General features: G+C 38.1%; 2 protein-coding genes and 1 pseudogene across 2 annotated transcripts in view; 2 read left to right on the top strand and 1 right to left on the bottom strand.

The window, feature by feature from the left end:
- The window catches only part of LOC107715388 (hypoxia-inducible factor 1-alpha-like), a 6,649-nt gene extending 3,945 nt beyond the window's left edge, over positions 1–2,704 (top strand). The window contains exons 2-10 of the mRNA XM_016521522.1: positions 557–819; positions 895–1,025; positions 1,112–1,196; positions 1,290–1,366; positions 1,448–1,602; positions 1,634–1,764; positions 2,054–2,201; positions 2,314–2,486; positions 2,564–2,704. Of these exons, the coding sequence (XP_016377008.1) occupies positions 557–819; positions 895–1,025; positions 1,112–1,196; positions 1,290–1,366; positions 1,448–1,602; positions 1,634–1,764; positions 2,054–2,201; positions 2,314–2,486; positions 2,564–2,679 (1,279 nt within the window). The 3' untranslated portion in view covers positions 2,680–2,704. The remainder of the gene's footprint in view (positions 1–556; positions 820–894; positions 1,026–1,111; positions 1,197–1,289; positions 1,367–1,447; positions 1,603–1,633; positions 1,765–2,053; positions 2,202–2,313; positions 2,487–2,563) is intronic.
- Positions 2,705–2,963: 259 nt separating this feature from the next.
- On the top strand, positions 2,964–6,565 carry LOC107715387 (hypoxia-inducible factor 1-alpha-like; annotated as a pseudogene).
- Positions 6,566–7,611: 1,046 nt separating this feature from the next.
- LOC107715383 (U4/U6.U5 tri-snRNP-associated protein 1-like) lies at positions 7,612–15,693 on the bottom strand. The gene is made up of 20 exons (XM_016521516.1): positions 15,164–15,693; positions 14,709–14,763; positions 14,548–14,603; positions 13,561–13,687; positions 13,337–13,442; positions 13,146–13,223; positions 12,276–12,375; positions 11,994–12,136; positions 11,615–11,821; positions 11,415–11,527; positions 11,191–11,336; positions 10,932–11,056; positions 9,254–9,418; positions 8,979–9,089; positions 8,804–8,891; positions 8,624–8,714; positions 8,399–8,534; positions 8,204–8,293; positions 7,941–8,062; positions 7,612–7,853 (listed from the first exon to the last, which is right to left on the bottom strand). Exons 1-20 carry the CDS (start codon positions 15,417–15,419, stop codon positions 7,835–7,837), a joined length of 2,334 nt encoding a protein of 777 aa, XP_016377002.1. The 5' UTR covers positions 15,420–15,693; the 3' UTR covers positions 7,612–7,834.
- Positions 15,694–16,528: the final 835 nt, after the last annotated feature.

The raw sequence follows: 16,528 nt of genomic DNA, 5'->3' as shown, positions 1-16,528 counted from the left end.
TACAGTAACAGTGTTGCCAGTAAGTTACTGTAAAAACCCTTTGAAATGTCTAACAGTGACTTTTTAACCCAGCACTGGGTTATATTTAACCCAACATTTTTTAGAGTGAATTAAGCAATTTCAAAATGAGTGCAAAAAGCATGTAAATGCACATGGGAATGTATTCTCAGAAGACATGACATTATATCAGAAACTGCAGGCACCTACGCTTGGTATTGATAAGACAAAATGACGCAGTCATGACGTCTCTTTTTCCATCAGTACTGGTGCTGCCCTCTGTCTTCAGGGTACATAGTGGCTTTAGAATGTTCCGTTCTCTGACGCTAATAGAGAGTCAGGACAATGGCAGCATGCTCATACAACCAAAACAATGTCATTTAAAATGTTTGCATGCTTATGGTAAAACTAAACCTAGTCCATGAAACATTTAAATGCAAATGCTTTTGAACAAAATGAATATTGCATGTAAATGTACTATGCATTCTGAAAGATGTAGCAAAGAACTAATGCAGCAAAACAACTTAATTTAAATTGTTTATGTTTTGTGGTTATTCAGATTCTCAAACTTTAAATACAGGGTCTGCACAGAATGGAGAAAAGCGCATTCTCGTTTGGCGGCACGGAGCAGAAGGAGGAAGGAGAGTCAGCTATTCAAGGAGTTAACTGCTCTTCTGCCTCTGGACCCGAGTATGGATGGCCAGCGCGACAAAGCGTCAGTCATACGTCTCACAATCGCTTACCTGCACCTGAGGGATCTTATGAACACCATAGACTCCTATGCACTGTCCATGATGACACAGTCCTCTCCTCCTTCACCAGGTAGAAAGAAAAGGGATTGAAAGTAGAAAAGGGGTTGAAAGAAAGCAAGTTTTCTAAAGGCTGTTGTGATTGTAGGAGTATCGGCTAAATCTCATGAGAGGGAGTTGCTAGATTCTGCCCTCGGAGGGTTTGTGGTTTTGTTGTCTTTGAATGGCAAGGTCATCTTCACCACTAAGGGCGTAACTACACACACTGGAATTAACCAGGTGATGACACTAAAACTAAATGAATTGCCTGTACTTGGAATCACTTTACTGGCACTTTTAGGAAATCTCGTACGTTTCTCTTCCAGATGGATTTGATCGGGAGGAGTTTGTTTGAGTTCTTGCATCCATGTGATCAGATGGAGGTCAAAGACATTCTCACGAGACTGATCGGTGAGCACCTCTTGCTAAAAAGATCAGTTTCGACCATAAATTTCCATGCTCGTCCAGGCTGGTTTATGATCTGATTGGCTTCTAATATTTCAGGAAACCGAGAACAGCAAGATTGTGAAGTGATCCTCAGAATAAAAAGTGTGATGAACCAGAAGCTGACTCCTTGGAAAGTAAGAATGCATTTGTGCCTTCCCATTGTTTCCAAAAGACCACACAATCGTCATTGTTTTCACATCTTTGACTGTCTGAAGATTATTCAGTGTACTGGAAAGAAAAAGTCACCTGCCACACCTGGATCCAGTTGTCTAGTTCTTCAGTACAGGGTTTTGCCCATGCAGGAGATCATTGAACTGAATGCAGTGCTGAATATAAGTACGTTTATGAGCGTACACAGCCCAGACATGAAATTGCTTTCACCCTCTCTGGGCCGTCTTTACATTTGAAGCTCTTTTTTGGCTCAGGGTTGTGAAGTTGACTGGCTTTTGTGACACAGAGCTGTTGGGCCAGTCCATGTACCAGTACTATCATCCATCAGACAGCCAGCAAATCCGCAAGGCACACGTTTACTGTAAGAGGAAGATCTTGTCATCTGTTTTCCACTTTGTATGCTTAATTTGACTGATTTTATTATGCCTTATGTGTTAAATAAAAAATAAAAAAAACATCCATGTCATTCCAAACCCATATGACTTTGTTATTTCTAAGATAATGCAAGTCTTAAGTCAAACTATTTTATTTTATTTTTTGTAATCTTTTGTTTTCTATGGGAGAAAGAACATCATAGAGGTTTGGAATGGCATGAGAATGAGTAAATAACAGAATCTCTTTAATAGTGTTCAAATATCTGTCTGGAACAGTGCTTTCCAAGGGTCCGGTGTCGACAGGTAAATATCGGCTGCTGCACGGACATGGTGGCTATGTGTGGGCAGAGACAGAAGCGTCATTGGTGTGCAACAGTCGTACTGGTGTGCCAGAGAGTGTCGTCTGCATCAATTACATTCTTAGGTTAGAAAATTGGCACTTGCAATGCTAAGGTCATAGGTTCAATTCCCAGGAAGTTTTAATATTTATTTATTTTTTATATTTAATTTAAAATTTTCACTTTGTACCTTTGTAGTGGAGTGGAGCAGCCCGATTTGACATATTTGCTGAAGCAGACAGAACAACTTCTGAAACCATGTGAATCCCAGCCTGCCACTTTTCCACTGACTGCAGCCCAGCAAGACAATAGCAGCCTGAAAACCAAATCAAATGAGCACAATAGTCCTACAACACCTCTAAACCAAAGAGGTAAAATTAACATGGAAATGATGTTTCAAATATTAAAAACGAAGTTTATCATGATAATGAATTCTGTTTTTGCTCAGAGGGTGACATACAGGAAGTTCAGGACTGTACAGAGATCACACATAACACAGAAGAGTGCTGCAATTTCAATTGTTGTGAGTACCCTTTCGAAATTTACTGTGGTATCAGATGTTAATGCCGTAGTACTTTGATATATACCATGGGACTGAATTATTACTGTACTCATAAACCAAACATATTTACACTACACTTCAAAAATGTGGGGTCGTAAGATGATGCAAAAAGCCTTTTTTTTATTTGATCAAAAATACAGCAATATAGTAAAATATTAGCATTTAAAATAACTTTTCTTTTTGAATATATTTTATATAATTTTATACATAAAATGTCATTTATTCATTTGATGTTGAGCAGCCATTACTTCAGTCTTTAGTGTCACATTATCCTTCAGAATGCACTGTCCATGATGACACAGTCCTCTCCTCCTTCACCAGGTAGAAAGAAAAGGGATTGAAAGTAGAAAAGGGGTTGAAAGAAAGCAAGTTTTCTAAAGGCTGTTGTGATTGTAGGAGTATCGGCTAAATCTCATGAGAGGGAGTTGCTAGATTCTGCCCTCGGAGGGTTTGTGGTTTTGTTGTCTTTGAATGGCAAGGTCATCTTCACCACTAAGGGCGTAACTACACACACTGGAATTAACCAGGTGATGACACTAAAACTAAATGAATTGCCTGTACTTGGAATCACTTTACTGGCACTTTTAGGAAATCTCGTACGTTTCTCTTCCAGATGGATTTGATCGGGAGGAGTTTGTTTGAGTTCTTGCATCCATGTGATCAGATGGAGGTCAAAGACATTCTCACGAGACTGATCGGTGAGCACCTCTTGCTAAAAAGATCAGTTTCGACCATAAATTTCCATGCTCGTCCAGGCTGGTTTATGATCTGATTGGCTTCTAATATTTCAGGAAACCGAGAACAGCAAGATTGTGAAGTGATCCTCAGAATAAAAAGTGTGATGAACCAGAAGCTGACTCCTTGGAAAGTAAGAATGCATTTGTGCCTTCCCATTGTTTCCAAAAGACCACACAATTGTCATTGTTTTCACATCTTTGACTGTCTGAAGATTATTCAGTGTACTGGAAAGAAAAAGTCACCTGCCACACCTGGATCCAGTTGTCTAGTTCTTCAGTACAGGGTTTTGCCCATGCAGGAGATCATTGAACTGAATGCAGTGCTGAATATAAGTACGTTTATGAGCGTACACAGCCCAGACATGAAATTGCTTTCACCCTCTCTGGGCCGTCTTTACATTTGAAGCACTTTTTTGGCTCAGGGTTGTGAAGTTGACTGGCTTTTGTGACACAGAGCTGTTGGGCCAGTCCATGTACCAGTACTATCATCCATCAGACAGCCAGCAAATCCGCAAGGCACACGTTTACTGTAAGAGGAAGATCTTGTCATCTGTTTTCCACTTTGTATGCTTAATTTGACTGATTTTATTATGCCTTATGTGTTAAATAAAAAATAAAAAAAACATCCATGTCATTCCAAACCCATATGACTTTGTTATTTCTAAGATAATGCAAGTCTTAAGTCAAACTATTTTATTTTATTTTTTGTAATCTTTTGTTTTCTATGGGAGAAAGAACATCATAGAGGTTTGGAATGGCATGAGAATGAGTAAATAACAGAATCTCTTTAATAGTGTTCAAATATCTGTCTGGAACAGTGCTTTCCAAGGGTCCGGTGTCGACAGGTAAATATCGGCTGCTGCACGGACATGGTGGCTATGTGTGGGCAGAGACAGACGCATCATTGGTGTGCAACAGTCGTACTGGTGTACCAGAGAGTGTCGTCTGCATCAATTACATTCTTAGGTTAGAAAATTGGCACTTGCAATGCTAAGGTCATAGGTTCAATTCCCAGGAAGTTTTAATATTTATTTATTTTTTATATTTAATTTAAAATTTTCACTTTGTACCTTTGTAGTGGAGTGGAGCAGCCCGATTTGACATATTTGCTGAAGCAGACAGAACAACTTCTGAAACCATGTGAATCCCAGCCTGCCACTTTTCCACTGACTGCAGCCCAGCAAGACAATAGCAGCCTGAAAACCAAATCAAATGAGCACAATAGTCCTACAACACCTCTAAACCAAAGAGGTAAAATTAACATGGAAATGATGTTTCAAATATTAAAAACGAAGTTTATCATGATAATGAATTCTGTTTTTGCTCAGAGGGTGACATACAGGAAGTTCAGGACTGTACAGAGATCACACATAACACAGAAGAGTGCTGCAATTTCAATTGTTGTGAGTACCCTTTCGAAATTTACTGTGGTATCAGATGTTAATGCCGTAGTACTTTGATATATACCATGGGACTGAATTATTACTGTACTCATAAACCAAACATATTTACACTACACTTCAAAAATGTGGGGTCGTAAGATGATGCAAAAAGCCTTTTTTTTATTTGATCAAAAATACAGCAATATAGTAAAATATTAGCATTTAAAATAACTTTTCTTTTTGAATATATTTTATATAATTTTATACATAAAATGTCATTTATTCATTTGATGTTGAGCAGCCATTACTTCAGTCTTTAGTGTCACATTATCCTTCAGAAATCATTCTAATATGCTGATTTAGTACTCAAGAAACATTTATTATTATAAATTTTTAAAACAGTCGGTCAGTAACACTTACTGACCCCAAATTTGTGAATTTTAGTATACATGGTTGTGAACAACCTTCCTGTGTGCTGTGCTTTACTGTAGGATCTGTGCGAGTTAGACTTGGACAGTCTGGCTCCATACATTCCAATGCACGGAGAGGACTTCCTGCTAACTCCCATTTTAGAGGAGACAGACGACAGCACCGAACTAAACATGTGTGGACCATCATTCAATAGTCCACATCAAAAACTGGATCCTCAGTTGCAAAATTCAGAGGGAACAGTCTTTCTGCCTGAAAAGGGCCTTACACATACCAGCAAAGTGTCAGTCATTATTTTCTAACAAACAGGTGTGTCTAATAAGAAAGGTAATTTCATATTGTACACTAATGCTTCTTTATGCATTTTGCAAACCATAATAAACACTAGTACATTTATTTTGTAACAGGATCAGCGATACTAACCTGATATCAACACAGCATTGGAATGAGAGCCAAAATCTTGTGAACAGAATTTCAAAGGTACTGTGCATACAAATGTAACCTTTATATTACTGTTACTTCTAGTCCTCCGATTTACAGCCTGTTGATTCTGCTTAGACTTCATGGAACTATTTCCAAAAATGTACAAAATAACCAGCAATACTGTGTCAAAAATATCTAAAAGAGAAATATTTTGAATATTTTGAGTTTAAGCAGCCCTGAAAATACATTCAAACAAAGTTGTCATTAAGTAACTGGACTCATTTCTTCTTCCAGGTTTATAATTATAATTATAAACAGCATAATTATCAGTTCTTCTCTGCTGAAAGTGAGACAATTCACAGGAGCGAGGATGCGCTGAAAGATCCCAACAGCTGGATCTTCGGTAAGAAATCGGTCCCAGATTTCATCAAACTATATTTTCTTAATTTACATGACACATTTTACATTTTTGCCATTTCCACTAGATGGATCATCACCAAGGCCATATGGCGGAGACCCAGATACACTTGGAATAAAGTTCAAATCACTTCCAGAGAATCCTAAGCGTCATCCTCAGAACAGAAGACACCGTGCTGATGTAAAAGCACTCCCAGCACCTTTGACTCTGCCTGTGTTGAGCGGGTGGGAGTGAGAGGTCAATGCACCTCTTGACCCCACATCATATTTGCTCCAAGGGACAGAAATTATAGCTGTTCTGGACCAAGTGGCCTCAAGAGTGCCTTGGTGCTGATACAAAACAAAACACAACACTAACAATGTGCATTTGAATACAATGCATCACTTACATACACTCGGTCATTAATGCATCTTTATAACAACAACACCTGCAAGCATTGCCTTGGAGTACATTACTAAAACCTGTGGGATTGTTGTAAAGTCTGTTTTTATTCATCTAATATTGGGCTTTGCATTCAAACCTCTCCTTTCTGAGGTTACAGTGTTAAGGCCTATTCACACCAAGGGCGATATCTATAGTCATAATTATTCTATGAGAAGATGGATGTTCATAGCACAACTGTAACGATACCATTGGAAACAGTACCATTGGAATCACTTTCAGAAGTTTTTTTTTTTCCAACTGATAAACAATAAAAATCAGAAGTCCGTAAAAAGCTTGAGCGTTTAAAGCGGCTGAGAACAAAACTGTGCACACACTTACAATAAACAGAATATTATTGTCTTCTGGTGTGAATGCTAATATTATAGTTATAATTCTTGGTGTGAACAGGTCTTTAGTAGTAATGATGGTGTTGCATCTTCTACCATTGCGGTGTTGTTTCAACATATTCTAGAAACTTTTATGAATAATTAAGGATTTATTGTTTGCACTCTCACAAATGTATGTCTCAATTCACAATTTTTCATGTCTTTATTATGTTGTGCATTTTGTTTTTTAGTAATAATATGACCGTCACAGTGTGTTTGGCACTCTTAGTTGTTCCCTTCATATCTTGTTTCCATTTTATCAAATGGTATATTATCAATATACCTATTAATATTGCACAGTAGTTTCATGCTAATTTAATAAAGTTTTGCACATTAAGAAATAAATTGTGTTCTTGCGAAGCGTCATCTGAATGGTGTGCACTCATGCGATTAAAAGACTGTACTCGCAGTTTTCCACAATAAGTGTTTTAATTATACATGGTGCAGGTCACACCCCCTCAAATGAAATGACCGCTGTCTAAAACTCACTAGTATCAGAGTAAATTGCGTAAAACTCAGAGGAGATTCAGATCCACATTAGATGGCGATGCAGTTGTGATACTGGAACTTAAATTACCGGTAAGCGAAAAACAGTGGAGCAAACACCAGCTAAAGAACTCCTGAATGTACCTAATGTCTAATGCATCTTTTAAGCATATTCCTATTGTCGTGTAATCAGTACTAACATCTACAAAACAAACCCAAATGCTTGTAATAATACATCAAAAATATTAGATCAGTTTCATCGCAAGTTTTTAATGAGAAAAAAAACAAAACACAAAGAATAGTGTTCTACAGAAAATTCTATGAATTAAGAAATCAAATCAAGGGGTGTGAATTTACACACAAAACAGCGTTTGTATATACACATCACTGGTTGCGACTATTCATTTTTAAAAGATGGCTAAAATGAGTAGATTTTGTGTGAAAGACCAGTTGTTTGGTTCCAGTATCCACATTTATTTTGTAATGGTATTCCTGTGAAAAGATGATAAGAAAACAATTAACAAATAGAATGTAGATAGAGCATAATAGCTGAAATGGAAATCCTGAATAAATACTAACGCATTCATGCTCTTCCCACTGCCACTCAGCACAATGTAAGGAGTTTTCTGGGACTTCTGCTTTTCCTGCAGAAGAGCAACGGTGCCCAGAGGAGTGTCACTGCTGCTCATCTTCTTCAGCAGCTGCAGGAAAACAAACATGCGAGAAGTCAGATGACTTCTATGACCCTAACAGAATCATGAATTATGATTTTAATATGTCAGTTAATGATGCTTCATGTTTAATATGCTTGGCGATCTAAAAAAAAACAAAAAAAAACATACCGCTTCTTCCTCAAGCTTTTTCATCCTCCGCTCAGTCTTCATCTTGCCAGAGCCCTTCCCATGGAAACGATGGGACAGCTGTCTGAAAGCCTGGAGGACGACAAATGAGGCTGAGCACTCATATAGACATTTTAGAAGGAGGAAGTAGTGATTTATCTAATGATGTGACTGGTTGAGAACCACATGTGCACGGACCTCTTTAGGGGTGAGCTTGCGACCAGACTCATCAACGTACTCAATCTTGATTTCTGGCTTGTAGTTATCCTTTTCTTTGAAATCCTGAGTGAAGCCTCTGTATTCCTCCCTCCTGCTGTACTTGTCATCAATATTCCTGCAGTGGAAAGAAAAGGAAATGGGAACATCTCGGCTTTTTTAAAATAAGAAACAACCACTGGAGAAAGTTTTGCAACATCTACTTACATCTTGTCTTCGATGCAGTAGTTATCATTTGGCAGAGCTCCTTTTGGGGCTTTGACACGAGCCACCTTCAGCATCTGTGTGTCCAGCAGTCCTGAAAGAGTTAAGTGAATGTTTTTTTAATAAATTAGACACTGTTACCCATTCTATTCAGTTCAAAAGCAGATTTGGTTGATATCTCACCTTTGTTTTTGCACAAAAGTAGAGCGGCAGCGAGACCAGAGTTCACAATGGGCTCTTCATCCAGAATAGTAGTGGAGGTCGTTGAGAACTATAACAGAAAACAGAAAAATCATGTTGAAGTGAAGGTTTCCCAGTCCAACTGAATTGCTGTCAGTGAGGTGAGCAGAAGACTCACATCTGCCTGGGTTTTCTCTTCATCCAGGTTGACGGTGCTCCAGCCCACGTTGTCATCCATATCAGAGTCTGACTGTCCGCCTCCTTCTTTCTCATCATCCTTTTCAAAGTCCTGTATGACCCAAACAAAACAGACACATTTAATATCCGCAAGTGAAACTATATATCTTAAGTGTAGTGCAGGAGCGAGACCAGAGTTCACAATGGGCTCTTCATCCAGAATAGTAGTGGAGGCCGTTGAGAACTAGAACAGAACAGGGTCGGGATGCTGCATACCATAATATCCTCTTGGTCCTCTCGGTTTCCTGACAGCCCGTAGGTGGGGATGTCTCCAAGAGTGCGACAAAATTCAGAGGTTGCATTAAAGACAATGTTGTTCTTTTTGTCTGGGTCGTTGTCATCATCTTTCGCCTTCACCAATTGATTCATGTGCTCAGCCACCTGAAAAACACCAATGCAAGGAAAGATACAGAAGAAACAGTTGAATAAACATTATTTAAACATTATTATTTGTAATTATTAAAGGGGTCATATGCATATATATATATATATATATATATATAAGGGGTGTAACGGTTCGCAAAATTCACAGTTCGGTTCAATACGATACAGAGGTGTCATGGTTCGGTGCGTTTTCCGGTTTTAAGTATTCCAGCTGATGTAGCAGATTAATCTTTTCCAATAAGTTTAAATTGATTTTTACCTTTTATGGGCATTTTTTACCTTTATAAAGCCATTTTTTCTAAAAAATGTGCATCACCTTTTGAGTCTTTTTTCTCTCTTTCATTTAATAAGCCAATAAGACATTTGGGCCGTTACCAAGCAAATGGAGTCAGTATTGACAAAATTCATCTTTTTTTGATGATAATTCAACACAGAAGTTGCATCTGAATGGCATTTAGATGCTTTCACACACGGTTTAATGCAGCTCAGAGGGACATGCAATGCTTTAACCTGCAGTTACAAATGCATAATGTTTTGATATTTTAAACATAATAAGTTGACAACTGATGTTTGAAATTAATAAAAAAATTTAAAGATACTTTAAATGTGAAATTAAAACCTCCAGCAGGTGGCAGCAAGTCACTGTTAATAAGTGATTCATTACGATTGAACCGAATCATTTAAAGGTTGATTAATTCAGGAACTAAACACCATGTTGCTCAGAGACGCAAAACGAATGGCATTTAGATGCTTTCACACACGGTTTAATGCAGCTCAGAGGGACATGCAATGCTTTAACCTGCAGTTACAAATGCATAATGTTTTGATATTTTAAACATAATAATTAACAACTGATGTTTAAAAATTAATAAAAAAATTTAAAGATACTTTAAATGTGAAATTAAAACCTCCAGCAGGTGGCAGCAAGTCACTGTTAATAAGTGATTCATTACGATTGAACCGAATCATTTAAAGGTTGATTCATTCAGGAACTAAACACCATGTTGCTCAGAGACACAAAACAGTGCTGTGGCTGTGTTTGGATTTATTTTTGTTGGCGAAAATGAGCAAAAACGGGCAATATGGTGTCTAAAACGTAAGTCTATTAATTAACTTCTTGTTTATTGAACTGTTGTAAAAATCATTTGTAATCATGCTGATTTTTGGAGAGAAAAAACGGCACTCTTCGTGTGATATTGATTAACTATATGAAATTATGTAAATATATACATTTTCTGTCCCCATATCTTGAATTTTGTGATCATTCTAAATGAATTTTAATAGACTGAATCATGCAGTGAAAGAATGCACTCTCTATGCGCACGTGCACTAATCTAACCTAATAGAATAAATAATATGCTGTAATAGGATTAGTCCAACGAATCGTTCGGTTTGTAATGCGTACCGAACAGAAAGCCTCATACCGAACGGTTCAATACGAATACGTGTATTGTTTCACCCCTAGTATATATATTTCTGAAGAAGCGCTTCAAGAATTGAAAGTCCTGACCTTTTCTCCTGAGTCTTTGAGCATCTGTTTTTGTCTGAGTTTCCTCTGTTTCTCAAGCTGTTTCTGGAGCTCCTGCTCAGCTTCATCCTCTTCTAATGCAGTAGGCTCTGGAGGGGTGAAGTCCTCTGAAATAGACAAGGAGAAAGAGTGTGGGTGCAGAGAATAGTGATGCAATTCATTTGAATTTCAAAGGAAGAGCAGATGCCATTAGAAAAAGAAAAAACAGGTTTTAACTTTAGACATGAAAATGTTCTCTTACCATCATCACTAATGTCCATGTCGGCCATTCTAATGTCATCTGACTGCTGGAGGACATCACTGGCCTTGCTGCTTGTTTCCATAGCAACACCTCCATGCTCCACCCCCTCCTTCTCATCTGCTTGCTTTCTACCTCGGCCTCGAGACCTAAATGCCAGAACCAGTTTTGGGTTGAAATAACTGGTGTCACAGGAGTATTAAACAGCAAATGAGTGAAGACTTTACCTGGAACCGAAATCTGAGCTTCGCATCTCATCAACCAAGAGGTCATCAACCTTGAGTATTTTCTCTTTCTTTCTGATTTTCTTGACTTTGCATTTGGTCTTCTTAAAGCCCACCTGATGTCACACGTGGCAAAAAATTTTACGTCAGTCAAGAATGAAATGAAATTCAAAACCCAGTGCACTTAAACAGATTGTTCTCACCATCTCCTGTGGCGTGTAGTATTCACTGGCGAGGGTGAGAACAGGCATGTCCAGAGACTGGGCCTGATTGCGTAGGTTCTCTCTGATGGCCTGCAGCTCCCGCTCTCTCTCACCCCCCACAAAACCTCCAGCACTGAGCCTGAAACTCTTCTTCTTCTCCCCCTCGATCTCCTCATCGTACTTTGACAGGACAGCCTTTGGTTTGAACTGGAAAGAATTCAAAGAAAACATATCAATGCTACATTTAATGAAGAGGAAATCACATAGTAGACTAATCTTAATTGATTATTGACAAGTATCAGTGGTATTTTTGGCCATGTGAGACTTTAAATAGGTTTTAATGCATTTGGATAATTTGGAATTTCAGATGCAGTCTTACAACGACCATGTCATCCACACTCTCCTCTTCTTCATAAGGTTTATAATCTGGCTTCTTCTTCTTTAGCTCCACATTTTTCTCTGCTTTCTCTTTGTCCACCAGACCCACATTCACCAGCACGTCCTCCTCCTCCTCCAGAACGCCTGTGAAAATCACCCACACAGGGAAACTTTGAGTGTGCCCACGAGAGTGTGTGTAGGTGGTGTCAGTGATTTAGCGGATGCTTTTTCATCTAAAGCAACAGTACATTTATCCACATTCAGCATGGTCATGTTAGCTCACCTTTGTCTTCTATAGTTAAGATAACTGTTTCCCCCTCTCTGAAAGACTCCATCTTGTGTTGAACCTTGAGCCCTTTGAGATCACGTGAGCTATATGCGTCCTGGTCGGTAAAAACAGATTAATCAAATAAACATATAAACAGATATGCAGTACTATGATAATAGGTAATACATTACCAAGAAATACATGCATCTAAAAAAAGAAACCTTTCTACCAACAACTGTTACATGATGAAAGCTATTTTTAATCAGTTTTTCTGCTGATTAAAGCAGTGCTTCTCAACTAAGGGGCCAAGGCCCAATAGAGGGTCTCAGTCAACTTTGAAGGGGGCCTAAAGATGACTTTAAATAAGACTAAATAAAAATTAAAATGAGTTAAACCAGCTTAAAACTGAGATATTTCTTATTTTAATTCACCCCCTCAACAACCGTCATTTCTAATAAGTGGAAATACATGAGAACGTATAATTTTAAAAGTGTGATTTCTAGACATGGAAAAGTCATGTACATTAATAAAATCTTAATTTTTATAATGCATACAATTTTGTAGGTATGCCAACCTCTAAAATATGTTATTGGTTAGAAATTGCTATTTGTGAGTAAAAAAAATTATTAATTTATTCAAATGTGTGGAACTTAAATTTAATTACCTATAACTATTTGTTATTATGTATAATTTTTAGATATTGTAATATAATTATTTTAATATATTGCCACTCCTTGTGTAAATAAAAAATATCTGAAAATGAGCAACTTTGGCATTACAGCAGAAGTACCAGAAATATTTTAGGGGGGCACTGAATATTGTCTTGGGGGGGAAAAAAGGATTGTGACTGGGGAACAGCAAGAAAGCATCAATAAGATCACACACCTTCCTTTCCTGTGCAAACTCCTGCTCGACCAGATTGCTCACACCAAACTCTTCATCCATCTCCTCTAGGAGCTTGGCCTGTTGAGAAAGGAATTGCACAGAAAACAAAATAAAAAGACTAATAAAGGCCAAGCCAAACATAAAGCTAGTCATTTGGTTGTCTCTACAACTGTCTATTCCTATATCCTCACCCTCTTCTCTGCCATCTCCTTCTCCTTGGCAAGTTTGCGACTCCTCTCCACCCAGGCAGATGTGTCGTCCAGCCATGGTTCTTCATCTCCAATCACCTTCACCTTCCTGAAAACACAAAAAAGGTAGATAGGCTGACATTAGTAAAATTTTGTTTGACTAACATATAATTACAATAGTAAATGTTTTGTTTTGTGATCTTTTGCAGGTGGCAAAAATTGCCTACCCCAGTTTCTGATTGAGCAGACGCTTCTCTTTGAGAGCAGCCAGTTTCTCTCTCATCTCAGCTTGTTGTCTGATGTGGACAGGATTGATGGCCTCGGCCAGGAGGGGCTCCTCCTTAGTTCCAGCCTCTGAGGGACCATCAAATAATAACAGATTTAGAAAAAAGCTTAAAATAAGATGTTGCATTTAAAGTAATTAAACGTGTACACTCACATTAAAAAGTATGTGGTCAGTATATTTTTAAGTCTCTTATGCTCACCAAGGCTGCATTTATTTGATCAAATATAGTAAATATAGTACAATAAAGCAAATATATAGTAAAAACAGTAATATTGTGAACTATTCCAATTCAAAATAACTGTCTTCGGTTACACTTTATTTTAAGGCGTCTTTGTTACAGTGCAATTATACATTTAAGTACGGAGTAATATTAATTAATTACACGTACTTACTATATGGTTAGGGTTTGGCCTAGGGTTACTTGCATGTAATTATGCATAATTAATTGTTATTATAATAGTAAGTACATGTCACGTGTGTAACAAGGACACCTTAACATAAAGTGTTACCCTGTCTTCTATTTGAATATACTTTAAAATGTAATTTATTCCTGCGACGGCAAAGCTGAAATTTCAGCAGACATTACTCAAGCCTTAAGTGTCTCACGGTCCTTCAGAAATCATTCTAATATGCTGATTTTGTGTTCAGGAAACATGTCTTGTTAATTAGCAATGTTGAAAACAGATGTGCTGCTTAATTTTTTTCCTTCTTTCGTTCATTTTTGGAAACTGATACATTTTTTTTCAGGATTTACTGCCTTAACTGTCACTTTTTAATTACAAATGTCATAATTTAATGTACCCTTGCTGAATAAAAGCATTATATATATATATAGTTTTTTGTTTTTTTTATACTGACTTCAAACTTTTGAATGGTAGTGTATAATGGTAAACAGCACTTTGATGTAACATGACCATCAAATTCTTACCTTTCTTGTTTACATTGAGATCAAGGGGTTTCAAACCTAGTTTGGCCCTCAGTTTACTGCAAAACAAAAAGCAATAGCATTTAGCCAAATATATTATACTTATATTTAAATATATTACATTTTACATCCCATTACAAATAACAGTATGCTATAAAACATACTTGGTCTCTTCGATGCTGAGTGAAGCATCACCACTGGCAGATTTGGGACCTGGCTCTGCAAAATAAGATGTTGACACACATGAGCACCATCCAACTCAAAGACCTCTATCAAAGCCATAGAGATTACTTCAAGTGGGACAATGAGATGTATGGCTGGCTACCATGGTGAACATTAGTCCGAAATGAGAATAAGATAAAGGCTGTGTCTCAAAACTCAATCAGCTGCCTACCTAGACAGGTTAAGACATGCAGTCACAGTTCCTTACATAATTTGCTGCAGTACTAGTTTCCATCAAAGTATCGTATGTAATAGTATTCTGGGATCTCCTTCAGGGAGTTTAACACGCTTTCATAATATTTCTGCCATTTCAAAGTATATGTTGATAACGGTGGTGCAGAACATCAAGTCAACACAGTTCTAGTAACTCCTGAAGTTTGTGGACAGGATGACTGACCGCTGTTGTCCTCGAAAGCAGGATCAGGCTTCTCCTTCTTGACTCGCGGCTCCGCATTGCTCCTTTCTGCTTTACCGCTCCTGTCTTTTTCTGCTCCCCGGCTGCCCCTCTCTCTGGAGCGGGATCTCTTTCTCTTCTCTCGCTCGCGGTCCTTCTCCTTGTCTCGATCCTTGTGACGGTGTTTCTTGTGCTCACGGTGCCGGTCCTCTGGATCCCGGTCTTTCTCCTTCTCTTTGTGTTTCTTTGATGAACCCATATCGAGTCTGTTTGCGGACTAAATGTGCTATATGTGTCTTAGTGCTACCTAACGCACTTCAGTGGATTATAACACGGAGAACCGGTAAATATTTACGTAATATCAACAGTACAAAGACATCATAAGCTAACTTATATTATGCGCGTTGTTAGTAAAGCATTATATTGTAATTATTTGGGTAGATAAAATGTAAATACTAACAAAACACGACTAGTACTACTTCAACAACACAATCGTTTGATGAACGCAGTACGCACTGACAACTTCCGGGTTAAATAGACAAAGCGGGAGTTGCAGCGCCACCTACTGGTTTGGAGGGCGTTAATCTCTAAAAAAGACAGCTATCCTCATTTATAAAGCTCATTGATACTGTATGAGAATAATATTGTAAGAAACGTTTTTTTTTTATAACACCATGTTGTTAAAAGTATTATTTAACAAAATAAATAACTGTCTTTTATGTTCCATGATGTTAAAGGGTTAGTTCACCCAAAAATGAAAATTAGCCTGTGTTTTACTCACCCTCGAAGCATCCTAGGTGTATGTGACTTTCTTCTTTCAGACGAATCCAATCGGAGTTATATTAAAAATTGTCCTGGCCCCTCCAAGCCTTTCAATGGGGGTAAGCGGGTGTTTGTTGTCAACAGTTCAGACGACGTGAAATAAAGTGCGCGCATCCGTAATAAAACGTCCCTCACACAGCTCTGGGGGTGAATAAAGGCCTCCTGTAGCAAATCCATGCGTTTTCGTAAGAAAAAGATTCATATTTCAAACGTAATAAACACTTTTCTCTCACTTCTGCCATCTGTCATACGCGGAAGGCTTTCCGGCGGATGACGTAGGACGTCGGCGTTGCGTGATTAGTGACGAACGTGGAGAGAGAGCAAAACAAAACGCCGTTCATGAATTAGAAGCACAAAACGAGAATTTTGTAAAGAAAAATGTCGGAGGATTTCGATATAAGCCAAGAGGAGACTGGTTTTCCTTTGCTCCTGCATTTCTTAGAGGCGCGTGCACGACGCATACGTCTTACGTCATCCACCTGAACGTCTTCCGCGTTTGGCAGTCAGCGGAAGTGAGAGAAAAGTGTTTATTACGTTTGAAATATG

Source organism: Sinocyclocheilus rhinocerous, unplaced genomic scaffold (assembly GCF_001515625.1).
Source record: "Sinocyclocheilus rhinocerous isolate Xijiao unplaced genomic scaffold, SAMN03320098_v1.1 scaffold299, whole genome shotgun sequence".
Lineage (NCBI taxonomy): Eukaryota > Metazoa > Chordata > Actinopteri > Cypriniformes > Cyprinidae > Sinocyclocheilus > Sinocyclocheilus rhinocerous.
The sequence above is the reverse complement of the archived record's forward strand: the minus strand, read 5'-3'. Positions and strand labels throughout refer to the sequence as shown.

Bases quoted from the DNA above. Each gene is read 5' to 3' on its own strand.
- LOC107715383 (XM_016521516.1), bottom strand. From the start codon at position 15,419: ATGGGTTCATCAAAGAAACACAAAGAGAAGGAGAAAGACCGGGATCCA. The intron at 13,688-14,547 runs GTAAGAATTTGA...ATGGTCCCTCAG, and splicing joins TCTCAATGTAAACAAGAAAG to AGGCTGGAACTAAGGAGGAG. The intron at 8,892-8,978 runs GTGAGTCTTCTG...TTTCTGTTATAG, and splicing joins AAGAGAAAACCCAGGCAGAT to TTCTCAACGACCTCCACTAC.